Source organism: Oxyura jamaicensis, chromosome 3 (assembly GCF_011077185.1).
Source record: "Oxyura jamaicensis isolate SHBP4307 breed ruddy duck chromosome 3, BPBGC_Ojam_1.0, whole genome shotgun sequence".
Classification (NCBI taxonomy): Eukaryota; Metazoa; Chordata; class Aves; order Anseriformes; family Anatidae; genus Oxyura; species Oxyura jamaicensis.
The window spans coordinates 15,064,274-15,080,522 of record NC_048895.1 but is presented as its reverse complement, the minus strand read 5'-3'; the positions used below and the strand labels follow the sequence as shown (position 1 = coordinate 15,080,522).

Genomic DNA, 16,249 nt, shown 5'->3' with positions numbered 1-16,249 from the left:
GAAGGACAATGAGTATGAAATAAGAAATACAGAGTGTGGGAAATTCAAAGGAAGTACACATTTCAAGAAGAGAAAAGGCTGAATATAGTTTAAAAAGGAAGATACCACCAGAGTTTCAATTTATATAACAATAATTTTTAATAGTAATAAATTGCTGTTCTTCAGACTTTTATAGCAACTAGTATTGAAAATCTCAGCACACTTGACAGACATGAAGGAATTATGCTACACGTAGTAAAACATTGCTGTTTCTCCCAGCAGTCATCCTCTTAAGTGGTTAACCCCATTCTGCAAAAACCCAGGCTCACGTGATTGACCAACATCGAATGAGAAGTGTATGGCAGAAATGTTCACAGAATCAGAATCTGTTAACTAACATTTCTTTGGTTTAGACATGGGACAGTTCTACAGTTTTAAACTACTGCTCTTTGTAGTTAATTGAGCAAGGGGCAAGAAATAAATGCTGTAGCTTTTCTTTCTGTAGCTAAAACTACTACGTTTTCTAGAATATTTTGTATGTCTGGACTACATCTTACTAAATATGTATTTTAAAATTTTCAGTGCTGCCTTCTTACTAAACTACCTTGATTCACCTAAAAATCTGACTCAAAAATGCCTGGACAGCTTTTCTTTAATCATTGAAGTCTATTCTGAGACGTGTCTATGCTTAACAGAGTCATCTGAACCATTTCACACAAGAACACATTTAGGTTTCCTAGGGCTGAATCCTACAAGATAGGAATCACATGGTAAGATTTTTTTTTTTTTTTTTTTTTTTTTTCAGGTTGGGAATGTCTTCAAGATTCACAGCCTGTAACAGCCCTCCAGGGTTTTCTCTGGCCAGGGAGTCATACTGTCTGGCTCCCCTTATTAACTTTCTCTTTCCTCCTATTTTTTTAATTTGGTTTGTTTGTTTGTTTCCTTGCTTCATACCAGAGGGTACCCTTTGATGTGAAGGGCATTTGGGTTTACACCCAACAATCTATAAAGTTATAGGTGTACATCCTTAAGTTCAGAGATACCTAATTTAACAGTATGGTTCAAGTGACAGAGACTTTTGGGTGTCTTGAAATATTTGTGCCCATTTGAAATTTTCTCAGAGTTATTCATGAATTTCCACTTGAGACATGTTCATGTATAACCTTTAAAGGGCTCCATAAGGGTTTTTTTAAAAAACAAGTCACTCAGGCCCCAAATCCAATACTTCACTTAACATGCCTATATTTAGGACCCATAGAAAATTATAGGTTGTAAACCCATACATTAATGGTTTGGTAAATTTGGGCCTAAAGGGATGTATAGATTATACCTGGACAAACTTTAGAGATTCAACATCCACAATACAATTTAGAAGATTATGCCTTTGGCTCTCATACATATGGACCTAGTGGCTGTTTCTCCATTGCCCTTTTGGTATGCTCTGCAGCACTTTATCAGTACTAGAGTATCTTTAAAGGCAATAAGGTTGTGGACCCCACTCGGAGGCTTATGTATCCTTTCCTAAAAAGCTCATAATCCAAAAAAACTAGAAGCATGATAGCACGAGGCTGGCAAAACAGTACCACTAGCATCTCAGAGATCATAAATAAGAAATGCCTCAATTGATTCTTCGATTAGTTCCCCACTAACTTTAAGAATCATTGACGAATCTCAACGAAACCTTACAGAGGACAGAAGTTTCAGCAGTAAGCAAATGCCTACCAGTTTTGAGAATATTTGAAGTTCAGCAGATAAATGTTCTGCCATTCAACAAATGCGCTGCATAAAACCAAATCAGTCTACGCTGATTCTTGCCCAAACCATCGTTGGGAGTGAGGGAGCTCAGTATACCTTGCTGGGGAAGGACAGTATATTATTTGGAGCATATTTAGGCAGAGCACATAGGGAAAAAGTAGAGTTCCTGTATTGAGCCCTATATAGGACGAATCATAAGAAACTAACTAAAAGTAGTCTTTGCCGCTAACAGAATAGTTTCTTTTTTTTTAAAAAAAAAAAAAAAAAAATGACAGTCATGGTTTCAATTTCTGGTTTTCTCACATGAAACTTTCATTATGTTTGCACATACTGCGGTGTTGGAATAATAATAGGAATAATAATCTAGCTGCAGTTAACTAACATCCAGCAATTAATTGATTTTTGCCAAAGGAACTTAGTGGTATTAGGAATAGTCTATTTTTGAGATAGTACTTTATCCAAATAAATAATATCAGAATACCAAGTAAATACAAAAATTAAGAGACTGAGTCCCCCAGATCATAACATTTTGAAATGCAAACTCACAGTTTGGTGGGAGAGGAAAAGACAGGTTCTTTGGAGCCTTCTTGTGTTGGGCTGCCTTCAGTGGTCTGATTTTCTCTGCAACTATCTAATTTAAAATAGGGTGTTCTGCTGAACTCCTGTGGGGAAAATCAGATGAGTTTTTGGTTGTCTTTTGTTTAAAGTGTGGTGGTTTTGTTTTGTTTGCTTTTATTTGTTTGTTTTTAAATGAAATTTAAGATCTTAATATATTTATTCCTCTCCAGCAACCCTAAGTAGAGTGTCAGAACTACAACATTCACTGTAAAATGAAGGATATAATTTGGCTAATAGTCTATTTTATAAATGAAAAGCTACATAGCAATCTGTGTCTTCAGAGTTTACTGAAATTTGACTTTAAAATATTTGCTTGAAGGTCAATAGAATTTCAGGATTGTAATAGTAAGGATGCATTGAAGTTACACCATCTATACCTGTTTTGTTTTGTTTTTAAAAGGGGTCTTAAGAGGTATTCTAAAATACAGCTATGACTCTAAATCATTTTCCTTATATTCAACAATTGGTTGGAAACCAAGCCATTGCTATTTAAAATCAACCACGTAGCAACCTAGCCACACACTTTTTACATTCTTTAACCTGATAATCTCTAATTATTCTGGCTCAGAAATTCATTGAAATAGGGTCTAGAGTCATTTTACAGACATCATTATTTTAATATTGTCTAATTTAAAAGGAAAAAAATAATCAGATAATAACATTTTTAAGGGGGGAAAAAAAAGCATGAAAACCATTTCTGTTCCAAAAATTGCTGATATGAGAACTTATGGGAAACAGCTCCTTTTATGAATAATTATTATTATTGTGTTTAAGAAATGGGCAAGATGCCTAGAAATTGAATGAAAGAATGAGCTATTAAATTGAAATATTAAATGAAATAACTGAATTAAAAGTGATCATGTAAACCCTGCGGTAAATGTTGGGAGCTGTAGCTGATTGAACATATTTTCATCATCTGTTTTGTATGCTTAAATACAATTGCTTGATGTAAGTAAACACTTGATTGATATTCTGAATACTTTAAAATCTGCATATGCATCACAGAATACTGAACAATTAAAACTTAATTTCAGTGTAGTTTGATTGCATGTAAATTATTTCAATATTCATTTTTTTCCTGTTCTGTTTGCTCTGTGCATATTTAATATACACTTTTTGAATGCATATCACCCTTGATTGGACTGTGAGATGAGGAGGACTCTGAAATTCCTTCCATTAAAAAGGATTGCCTTATAAATGTTATTTGTGCCACAGCTCTTCCCCTGCAGATTATTTTCTAAATGTTGTGTACCCTTATTGAAGACAAGGAAAAAAAAAAAAACTGCTGCAACCCTCCTTTATCAGCCTAGCACATGGAATATGCTTACATGGTCGATGGGCATGTCTAAGAAGGCTTGTTGGTTGTAACTAGTCCCTGAAGAAATGTTTCCATCTTTCCTGCACTGTATTTTTCTCTTGCTTGCCTGAGCTCTCTCTCTCTCTTCCCTTCCTCCTCCCTTCAAATGATTTTTTCTTGTTCCTGGCCTTCTTATTAGTGATATTAGTGGTTACATATTTTTTAAGTTGACCGTTTGGGGCTTGAAAACGGTATCTCTATCTTTAAGTGATCGCATTCAATTTCAGTGCTGTGGAATACAGTTGACAAAATTCTGCTTTTGATATATTCACAGAACTTCTTATAAAAACTCAATAGGTATCTTTTCCCTTCACCCCAGGTCCCAGTCTGTGCACATGATTTTGATCTATGGTGTTTCAAATCACCTTATCTCTGAACATTTATAGGATAAGAGGAAACCTGGGACTTTTATTATTATTATTATTATTTATGCTGGTGAGAATAAAAAATAGTCTATCTGAAGTCAATGATAAAATAATATTTTTTATATTAAAAATATATATTTAATTTAAAAAGTAAATATTTGTGCCTTTCCTGGCATATTTTCAGTTAATCACATTCTCAAAATGCAAGTAGGCAGCATGTCTGCCACTCCACCAGAAGGCAAGTCAGGGCTCTTCCATGTCTTGACTATTTTGACCTGAATTATTCTTGTCATATCACTCACATTTCCCCTTTGTTTCCTTGTCCATAAAATAGATGCACTAATAGCCATCTTTTTCGAGTTTTGTAGGAAAGGTAGAAAGATCACATACGAGTGTCTACTAATGGTATTATTTTATTTTATGGGAATTTAAACTTAATATTGTATGTGCTCAACAGCTCACAGATAAATGTTTTCCTATCTGACCTGTATAGTTAATCGCAGTTTGAGGGTTTTAATCTTGAAGGTCATATTTATGTTGGCTGTCACTTTGACCAAACAAGTGGCTGAACGTCATGGTTTACAGGCAGATTTTCTTATCTCTCTTTTTCAAGAGACATATAAGTCTTGATTGCTGGAGTTATTGTGAAGCAAGCAGTAAGTAACAAGGTGGAGGAGAGGGGGGGAGAACATTCACTTCACGACTAGTTCCCTGTAGGTGCCATTTCAGAAAGCAGATATTTTACCATGTATTTGTAGCACGGGAACAACAGAGATAGTATTTTGATGGGGGGATTTTTTGGTTTGAGGAGCTGATAAACTGTAAGTGAAGTGTGTGAGCAATAGCAATAAGACTTCCCACGACAAAATGTGTTTGTAAAAGAGGTGTTATTAGTTTGTTATTAGTTCTCTCCTGCTGTACAGGACTCTCTCTAATTTTTCCTGTAGAATAAAAGCAACACAACTTCCATGCCAAAAAAAAAATAATATATCAAAATAGTAATTTTTTTCTAATGAAGTTTTTTAAAATACTGGACACTCTTGACTTATTTAATACTGTTTGCCTAAGTAATGCAAACTTGTTACCCTTGTTTGAAACTTCCTCCTTATTGTAAAGCAATTCCATGTATAATATGGATTATATGGAATAATTTATGAGGTATCTGGGATTGCTATTTGCAGCTGTGTTGGTTAGTGAAGAGCATTTCTTGGGTAGTATTTTTTTCTTTGTCACCTTCAATGTAGCTCTGAAAATAACGAGCCAACTTCATGGTTTTATGAATAGGGGCCATAATGAGACAAAAGTATATGTGTCGATTAAAGGAAAAAAAAAAGATGAAACCTTTGTGAAACAGCAAAGAAGTGACAGTTTTTTGTCCATGATTCCATTCTGCAGGACAATCAAAAGAAGAAGTTACTTCACAGTTTTTTGGTTACAATCATTTTTGCTTTGCTAAAGCAAATATCATTCAGTCTGTATGCATAGTTCTAACTTTGGAAAAAACAAATCGTGATGCAGATTTTTTTTTAGCTCTCATAATGTCTGTTCATCTCTTTCTGTTTGGTTTCCAATTTCACCTCTAAGTACTAAGAATGTATATTTAATCCATAATTGAGAAGAAAAATGTGCCAGAAGAAGATAAACATGATAGCTATTCAAGATACACATATTTTAACGTGTACTTATTTGTCTTAATTAAAGCAAAGCTTCAGAAGCAGCATTGCAACACAATGCATTTTAATGGAAAATCCTTCGCAGAAAGCATGTTGAAAAGCTTCAGAGACATAGATGTACACGATAAAACAACGGGGCTCTGGTCGTTCCTCAGCGATCAAGAGGTTAACCTTACTTCATCTCTTCCCCTCCCTTAAACAGGTTCTGTGAGGAGGGCTGCAAATTAGCTTGGAAAACACAGCAGGGAGATTAGCTTTAGGGAGGAAAGGACTCCCCACTCCAGGTCTTAGGAACCTCACCTGGAAAGTGCATTTCCTTTTCAACTTAAGCTAACATATTAGGCCTTCTTGTCACAAATGCTGTTCCTTGAGGAAGAGTCCTCAACGGCTCTGTCTGATGACCTGCTGGATCCTTCCAAACGTGTGGTGGAAGAGAAGAGAGCAATATGGCCATGGTAGCAAGAGAAGGCAGAAAACTGCTTAAGCTTTGGGCAGAAATGGGAATCACAGTATGGTACATCATACGAAACTCATTCACCTACCAAGGGGAAGGAGGATTCCCGTGTCTCCTCTGCATTCACACTGGCCTTAGGAAGAGCTACAGCATTTCCTAAGGTATCTGCAAGGTGCAGAACTGTGTAAGCACTGGCATCCGTATGGTGCTGTCTGACAATAACACTTGCTAACACTGAGAAATTACAATGCTGCTTTTTCCCCATTGGGGTAAAGGAGCCGTCTCCTTTCCAGACTTCAGGTGTCTACAGCTGACTTATTTATGAAACTGAGCAGGAGAAAAGGGAAAACTTTACCAGTAACAGGAAAGTAGAGAAATCATTCTACATAGAATCAATCATTTGCTTCACAACTGAAATAAGACAAGGGTGTTGTGTTTTTTCCCAGATCCAAAACAAATCTCACCAAATCCATTTTTGTGGGTATTTTTAAACCATTTAAAACATGCAGTAGAAGAAAATGTGTACAAGTAGAATCACTTTCTCCCAGTATCAAATGGTTGTCATAGAGTGGTTATGTACCTCAAGTATAATAGAGATGTTGGCCCAGTGCAATGATGTATACATTCTCAGAAAGCTCCTGATGGGTGGCTTTTTTTCTCCTGCTTCAGAAGATATTCTGAAGATTGCATGCAAGAGGATATATACAGCCTTCGACAGTATCTCCATCCCACATAGGCATGTGCTCTAATTACCAGGAGATAATGAGTGGTCCCTGGGTAGGAAGAAGGTGGCAGTCTATGTCATTACAAATGGAAGGAGCTGTTGTTCAGTGAGCCTTCAACCCACCAAAATGATGCGATAAATAATTTGATGTGTCTCAGTATGACATGATAAAACCCTCCTGGGTTAATAGCAAAGGGGAAGTTATATGTTCACACTGCTCCATTCCTACTCTACTGCATCTCCAGGAGATACTGATGAAGAGGGTTAATGGCAGTCACTGTGGTACCTTATCATTCTGCAACCCCAGTGTGCGTATATTGATTTTCCCCAGTAAAGCTTTGGCATCACTGTTGATGAGAACTGAAGAACTTCCTCTGTCCGTTAACAAACTCTGATGCAGCTCTTGCATTGCCCTCAGCAAGTGACATATTTATTTTTCTTGCAGGTATCAGAGATTTGAGAAAGCATTTCTGCTAGCTGTTGACATAGGTGCTCGGGACCTGTTTATGGTGAGTCCTTTCTGTTGTCAGGATGTTAGATTTCAATTTTTGTGCACATTTAAAAGGATCTGTGTCATTTGCAGTCTTAGACACATACTGAAGACAGAATTATTTTACCTGGTTTGCCCCTTGCCATCATAAAATTTGTCAATGGGAACTGAGTATTTTTAGAGTCCTTGACATTTTCTGTAGCATGGCCTAAAGGCTACTCTTTATTTTTGAGGAATTAATGTATATGTTTCTGAACTTTCACCTTCTTCATCTGTCCTGATGTGGGTGAATGTCATCTTTCACTCTAATAAGCTTATACGTTTCTAATCCATTCCTTTAAGAAGTACAACTGCTGAGTCCAGGACACAAGAGCTGGCCATATCCTGGGGATCCTGAATGCTCTTAGTTTGTCTCTTAGGGTTTTGTGAAAAGTGACAAATTATGAACGCTTCTACAGGTACTTTTAAAACAACAAAGCTCAGCAGCATCAACCCAAGGGTTTTTACATTTCATGCACTCTCTGCCCCCTCCCATTTAATTAGCTACAAAAGTAAAATTAACCAGCTCTTAAAAGGTCCTCTGTGTGAGCTCTGCAGGAGGCTCTTGTTTTATAGGATCTTGCACCACAATGTCACAGTGAGGTCAGATGGACAAAGCCAATCTTGCTTTCCTAGTCTCTCAGCATGTTGCTGCTCCACAGCTGATTTCATTGTTTTCAAAGAAACAATAGAAAAGGGGCTTGTTTAAAAAAAGGCCCTTTGAACGATTCGTTTGCTTGACTCTTTTGCATAATGAAGACATTCTGTTGTTTAAATTAAGCTTTGACACTAGATGTTAATATCATTTATCCCATTAAGTCACTTGCCCTGCTAGTTTGATCTTGATATTTAAATTGTATGTTAAATTACACAATTAAATCCTGCTTTTATGGGTTATGAAAATTCCCTTCTAATTATATAAAAAGTTGTGTGAACCTTTTGATGTTTTTTTCACGGCTCTAATCATCTGGCTTGTTCCATCTAATTAGAAAGATGTGAATACTGCGATAAACTTTTCTAAGTATGCATCAAACAAAAGTGATGGAAATGTCAGACTTTTAGGAAATTCATTACATGTTTTACATTTACTCTCCTTGATTTTTCATCCTTTTAGCTCAGCCTTTTCCTTTTCTCTTTTTATTTCGTTTTTATTAGATGTAACTTTTTCAATGCAAATTTTATACCCAATCAAGGTGAGCACTGCAGCCATTTATAAATTTCAGGCTGTAAGCTGTCTGCAGCAGGATACATCTTTTTGTCGGGGGGCTCTCCCACTCTTCAGATAATAAATCCTCCCGGAGTAATGACAGCCATTCTGGCAGAACAAATGACCCAGCATTTGGCCAGCCATCTCAAGGGCCCTCTCTTATATGAGCTGAGAGCATTTTCTGTATGATCTTTTTCTCTTTCCTCTACTGATGCCAGCACTGAGAGAACACCTCTGTCCCAAGGTGGGGAACACCAGCATTGGGTCAGGAGGTGGGTACAAAGCTACTAGTGTGGGAGGGGGCCTGCCAACACATGGCTCCAAAGTGGTAATGTGTCCTCCTCTGAACAAAAAGTTTCTCCATCTTTCTTCTAGAGGAGGCTCAAGGCTAACAGAGAAATTGGCTCCATCCTTTCCAACTCTTCTTCATTTTCCCTTTCTCCTCTCAGCACCTCCTCTCCCATCCCATCTCACCAATGCTCTTAAACAAACATAAATATAAATGCCCATTTAGTTCCTCCTGACTTACATTACTGGGAGATGAAAACCAGTTCCACGTTCTCCTTGTTTTCCTTGAATTACCTTTGAGATTCCTCATAGTTTCCTGCAATTTATGCAACAAGCAGCACACATGCCTTCCTCTTCAAATCCTCTGTCCACTCTCTCCCTCCTCTGGGGAAATGTCTCCTTTTGCTAATTCATCATCTAAGTGAGGTGCTAATGAACAAACTTTACAATTAACTAACAAAAGCACTGCTGCAGGACTACTAAGTACAGGACTCAAGAATTTTAAAGGTGCAGAGCTCGTAAAAAGTATTTATTTGTGCCACAGTAATTTCCAGGGAATTGGCCTTTATTGCACTAAATACAGTGTAAAAATTAAGTAACCTGCTCCCTAAAAACTTATAGTCCTTCTAGGTACTAGAATAATAATACTATTGCTAAGCAAGGTTTGTGCATCCTTCATTTCTGCTTAACACTGAATAATTTGTATATATTGTTTATATAGGTCAAAATGCAATTAATAACATACAACTTGACTTTACCTATATTTAAAGTATTTATAATTATGGGGAGTACGAATAACTAATATATAGGTCAATTATTTGTACTGTCATTTTACACACCAACCAAATCCGTTTATAAAACCTCAGCTGGCACTAGGAGTGACACCACCTTATTCCCAGTTAATTTAATGGGATTTCAAGAAGAAATAGTAGACTAAGGAAGATACCTGATGACATAAGGGAAATGAGAAAAAAAAAAATAGTAAAGGGAAACAGAGAAGGATCAAAAACAAAGAAAGGATAGAGAAGAGCAGGAGGAACCACACTTTGAATCTAAGGAAATGTCCTGTATCTTGGAGAAATTATCCCGAGCCAAAGTTGTTTTTACAGAATAGAGCTCTGCAGCCTTCCTGATACTTGTTTTGAGAATGCAAAGAAGGCCTAATTTATTTCATAAAAATGAAAAAGAAACAAAAAAAGGCTTAAAAGTTACTCCTATAGCTATAGCGTCACTGGTATGATGCCATAACAAGACACACGGGCACTGCTGTGTCTCCCCATAAGCTTTGCCCTCACGTCACATCTAAGTCCCTCAATTATTATCATCTCCTACAAAGTTCAATAAAAAAATAAAACTGAAAAGGACATAATATCATGAACAACAGCTACATTTATTGGACAGTGACTGATCCAATCTGTGACAGAAAAGATCAAGCAGTAGAAAGGTTGTTAGCTTTAAATCCTTTTGTAGTATGCTCCAGCTCTCAGCTGCTGAAAATTCAAAAGGCCATCCCACGTACCAAAGGTAGCAAAAATGCAAGGAAAAGACACTTTAATAAAAGTGTCAGATCTTGGGTGATACACTGATGAGGAAAGTGCGTGTTTCGAAGAAATGTTGGAATTTTGCCCAGAAATATCCTATAGACAAATGCACATCGATGTTTCAAATGACTTCTGTTCACCTAGGGCCAGCTCTGTGAGTCACAAAGATGAGGGTAAAAAGGAAGTAGTCCAAAAAGTAATCAAACTGTTAAATGATAAAATACAGCCTTTCAGCAAACTCCTGATAAGCAGCTGAAAATTGTGTTTATTATCACCATTGTTTTTGAGAGTGACATGATATTTGACCTGATAAATTCTTAGATAAGTGTGTGAAAAAATATTTAACAAATATTCAGCTAATTTAATTCTTTACATTTTCATGTTATTCTTTAAGTCACCCTGTAATGTAGTGTTTTTCCTTTACTTTTATTTATCTTCTGGTTGTATCCTACTCAGAGAGTTATAAATTCTTATAAAATTCCATTTTGCTGGCTAATTTGAGTGAGGACCATCTAAATTTGATCCAAAATTGTCTAACTAGTAGTTTTTATTTAAATATATATATATTTTTCCTCCTAAAGCTCATTTAAAGTCTTTTTTTTTTCTTTTTTTCTTTTTTTTTAATTCTTTATGGCAGAAACTTGAGGAACCACACAGAAAGCCACTGACTGCTATATCTCTGTTTCTTGAAAGTCCCCACTAGTTACTGATAGATATGTAACATCTTCAAAACAGAGACATAGCCAAAACCAAGATCTGAAAGTATCAGATGTTTTGAAACACAAGGTGTGCACATCTTCTTCACTGAAAGCACTTTGTCATTTTCTGCAATTGTTTCCATCACCTCCCCAAGTTTATTATTTAAAATTGCATTGAAATATGCAATACCTCTCTTAGTTTAAACTACAAAAAGAAAGACATTAATCATCGTCAGAATACATTTTAAATAGGTGAACATAATCTGCCTATACATTCAAATCTTTGTAGGCTCAGACTTGTTGGAGAGCCCTTAGGTTTTCTATTGTTATCTAAATAAGCTGACAATATCTACTGTTTAATCTTCATAGAAATCATACCTTGCTACTCAGGCCCTTTTCTCTGACAGCCATGTTAGACCTACAAAGAGAGGAAGTACAGAGTTCGCAACAAGTTCGTAAGTCATTACTTTGCCTCAAGACACTTGCACATTTTTTAAGTCACACCTGTGTTTGTAATTAGAAAATGTTGCCGTCTGCTTTGGACTGTGAGGATCCTGATCCTGCAAGTCAGTGCTATGTTTCCCTGTGTAATCAGTCTCAGTTTCCCTAATATTCTTTTTTTTTTTTTTAATTATTATTATTATTTAATTAAATGAGGGGAGAATGCAGGTTGCATCTTTTTCTGCTCTCTGCCACTATTACTCTCATTTTTCTGTCTGTCTTCTCCTTCTAGACTAAGGTCACTTTTTTCTCCAAGAGTTTTCCTCATGTTGATAAAAGTGTCAGTAAACTCACACTGAGAAGGACAGTTTCACTTGAAATCTTCTGCATTAGTGAGAATTTACTTGCTTTTATGGTATGTAGGGGTCAATGTTTCCAGCAAGTACTTCTTTTCCCTTTAAATTCCTGCATGTGGATAGTGTGCAGAACAATGGCCAGGAATAACTGAAATCTTTGGATACTGATTGCCATCTTCAACCAAGAAGTGGGGGAAAAAAAAACTGTCAGATGTTCTTGGTTGTCCTTCTTACTTCATCTATCCCAGTTCACAGTCTGTGGCTGTGATGCCAAAGGAAAAGGGGTTTAATTATGTCTTCATTAACGGGATGAATGGATGAAACTTTTTACTTCACATTTCAAAGGACCAAAACCCAAGGGCAGTGAGATTGTAATTTATCAGCAGGAAAATGTTCTCCTGCAAATTGTACTGCATGTAATACAGGTGATTTTCACCTCAAAGGTTAACACACAATAAAGAGACTTGCAGTTCAGCATGTAATGATAAACCCTGCTGCAGCCCTCTGATTTTTATCCCTAGATTAAGGATTAGATCCAGAGTATTGGCAACTATTAATGCTAGACAACAACATTTTTGGAAAGCCCCTTGTGTATTTGTGGCCAGGAGACCCAAGAGTGACTCAGGAATCATGTCACCTGTGTTGAGGTTAAAACCTTTGAGAAAGCATCATTGTTCGTATTACGGCCAATATCAGCACAAGGACAACCGCATCTTACTCAAAGGACACTAAGGGTATCATGACAACCTCTGAACAAAAATTAGTCCTCTCAAATAGCTTTACCACAAAACTCATGTGCTAGGTGGAAGCATTAAACTTCACCTGGGGGCTGTGAGTCAGAAGAGTTCCAGTATTTTAGTTTTGGCTACTAAGACCCTCCTTCTAGCAACCTTCTTTTAATTCTTTTTGTGCCAACCAAAATTTCCTTTAAAGCATACAGATTGGTTTCATTCATATGCTGAGTCAACAGCTTCACTTTTATCGGCGTGTGATTGGTCGGTGCTTTATTCATTGTTAACGAGAAATGCTGTATTAACAGCACAAGTAAGATAATAAATGGGCATTGGGAGAGAATTAAAACGTAATGCTAGGTTCATCGGTTCCATCTGTGTTTGTGATCTAAATAATAAAAGAACCGCTTTCTTTCAAATTCTCTTTTGTTACACCTATGAGATTCATTTTAGATTAATCTCTTATTTTTCTTTTATTTCCAAAGGACATCCATTACCTTGCACTAGATAAGGGTGAATTGGCACTAGCTGAAGTGGCAAAGAAAAAGGCTAATGACATTGATGCAGAATCAATAACTACTGGAATTGGTAAGAATTAATGGTATCTAAAAAGCCCTTTTTGTTTCAATCAATACTTGTCCTGTACAACACTGTGTTATATTTGTTGGGGGTTATTGGTTCAATTGTATTGTTTTCTTTGAAAGCGAGATGGTATTTTTATACGTAACTGAAGAGGGAAGCTTATAAAAATGACAGCTTTGCCTTTCAGTAACCACGTGAGGATTGTGTCAATGCAATAGCTACAGAACAAAAAAAGATTAGCATACTATGGCTCTTTATAAAAGTTCAGGCTGTGCAAACTGAACTCAGATTCCCCTCAGATAAGGAACTGAACTGGAAAATCTTTGTTAATGCTGATTTTAAAGGCCAGGTATGGCAATCTCATTTACCTATTTGCTCATGTATATAGTCACAATAACTGGAGTAACATCATGATTACATTGGAAGCATTTGGAGGAAACTTTTACTGACGTAAATAACATAAGCTCAGACCCTGGCTTTAAAGTAACTGCTTTGCACTCAGTGGGATTCTTGCAGTTCCATAAGGTGTATTGATGCAAAAATTGTGGGATTCGACTAACAGCTCAAACACAAACAACTTTTCAGACAGGGGAACTTACAACTCATTCATTTTCTCCTTCTGTTTGCTTTGAATTGTCATGAAGAGATGTGTACAAATATGTAGATTGTTCTGATTCTTCAAGCCTATAACACAAACTAAGCAGCAAGTGCTGGTTTTGCTTATGCTGATACATCTTAGAATATTAGAAAAAAATCACTGGATTTCTGTCCTTGCCCCATACTACAAAAGCAGAATATGACTGGAACTCAGAAGGAGTCAGAAAATCTTTGAGATTTTGAATAACATAGGATTCTTTTAGGACCAAAAATTTAGACCGGTACATCCAAGAGTTCACCCAGAGAGTAAAATCAAAAGCCATTCAAATATGTGGAAATGCAGAGATGTGATGTGTGAGTTTATGTGGCTGCTTCTATATATGTAGATAGAAATCCCTGGCTTTCAAGGTTATGTAGTACAGTATCACCTTCTTCCCTCCCCAGCAGAACAGAAATCAAGCAGTGCCTGTCCTGAATGCTTTTCTTCAGATCTTTCATTTTCAAACCTAAGTCTCTTCCAGCATTTTTTGCACCACAGCTGTGCCTTTGAGCAAGCTCTTTGACCACTAGAATTGCCAAAAATGACATTTGTTTAGGTCATCTGTTACCAGGTGCTCTTTAAAGTGTACAATTGCATCTCCCTTGCTTTCTCTTCTCTTATTTGTAGAGAGTTGTCCTCTGCACCTAATATAACTAAGATACTGAAGAGTTGTCGCTGATCATTATCTATTCTCTTAATTTATTAGTCTTGAAAATCTGCCTTAATCCAGAAAAATTAAGCCTCAAACTGTGTCTTCTTTAATTCCTTGCACACTATTACTAGATTTCTGAAGCTAGGCTATTTTCAAGCTTACTGAGAGCCTTGCACAGTGTTACAGACACAAAGAGGGGGATAGGGAAGAAACCTGAGTTGATTCCAAGTGCCTTACTAGCCTATCAGAGGTAATAGATGTGTTACTGCAGCTCTGTTACAAATGTGCAGGCACACAGTCTTCCCCTCCTTCAGAGCAGTCCTATGGTTACCTTTGGAATGCCCCATAAGCATAAATTATTAAAGTCATTTAATATGATAAAGTCTTTAAAGTGTTCTCATTTGCTGAATAATTGACTATCAGGATGATTTAAAATACTTAGTAAATTCAATGCCCCTGGGACAAACTGTCAGTGAGATTCAGTCTATAAACAGTAATGAATTTGCATCCAATTCATTTTATATGAAAACAAACATAGGAGTCTCCCATGAGTTTGTTTCATTGCAGATCAGATCTCACCTTAAACACTTGAAAATCTCAGCCACGGGTTTTGTTTTATTACACTTTATCCCAAGGTCCTTTCTTTTTGATTTATTATTATTTTTTTAATTTCAGAAACTATTGTTAGCAAAAAATGTCACAGAGCATGGATTTTATGAACCCAATGAAAACAAAGAGAACTAACAACTAGAGAGTGCTTTAAATGTAAATTATTGCATTTATCTAACATTTTGAGAAAGGGAACAAAAATCATGCCAGTGCCAGAAGCTTTAAAATGCACTTTCAAACAAGTCTTTGTCCCCTAACCATCTCCTAAGCCAAGTCCTCATCATCTAGCCCCTGCTTTCTTCCAGTCAATTTGCCAATGGTCACACTTCCTAGAACAACCCCAGAACTCCTTGAATGCCCACTTCAGGCTCCTACAAGAAGGGAGCAATGTAAGCAAATGAGACTACAAGGTACAATCAGTACTGTTGGGTCCCAGTTGTAGTGAACACTGCCTTAGGGAATATCTGGTTCCTATGTCCTAAACAGTACAAATGTGAACCTACATCCACATCTGGAGATATTTCCTAAGCTAGCCCATCCCCAAAACTCAGCTCACTGCTAGTTGAAAATAACATGAGTCAGTGCTCCTGGCCAATTCCCAAGCTGCTGAGAGTGCTCCATCTTGCCTCAGATATATCTAATTTGTCAGAATATTTCTGTGTACAGGGCTTACTTCAAACATAATATATTTTGAACTCAGACTTTTGGAAAAGTTTCAAATTCCTCCAAATAATGTAGAACGGCAATATAATTTCAACTTAAATTTATAGATGTCATCCAGAGTTCTGTAATCACTGGTGGATTCCCCACATATATTAAATCAAGATTTGTGTCAAGATAAAGCTAAGAATAGATTTATTATTTCAAAATTTTCTGAATTTTAGCTCTTCTCAGTTCCATGCTTGATCATGGTTTGCTAGGCACTGTTTCCAAGAAGTCACCATCAAAGTGAATAACAACTGTGTGCATTGATAAAAACTACTATAGACCTTCAGAGCATAGTAGTTTTTTTGAGAATATTGCTGAGCAAGATTAAGTGTCAAGTGAGCTCGC

The 16,249-nt window shown here is 36.6% G+C and overlaps 1 protein-coding gene across 3 annotated transcripts in view; it reads left to right on the top strand.

Moving 5' to 3' along the window:
* Window positions 1-16,249, top strand: part of WDPCP (WD repeat containing planar cell polarity effector) — a 148,151-nt gene that overhangs the window by 95,894 nt on the left and 36,008 nt on the right. For all 3 annotated transcript variants that reach the window (XM_035322065.1, XM_035322064.1, XM_035322066.1), the window contains exons 15-16: window positions 7,371-7,434; window positions 13,202-13,304. In XM_035322065.1, the coding sequence (XP_035177956.1) occupies window positions 7,371-7,434; window positions 13,202-13,304 (167 nt within the window). The remainder of the gene's footprint in view (window positions 1-7,370; window positions 7,435-13,201; window positions 13,305-16,249) is intronic.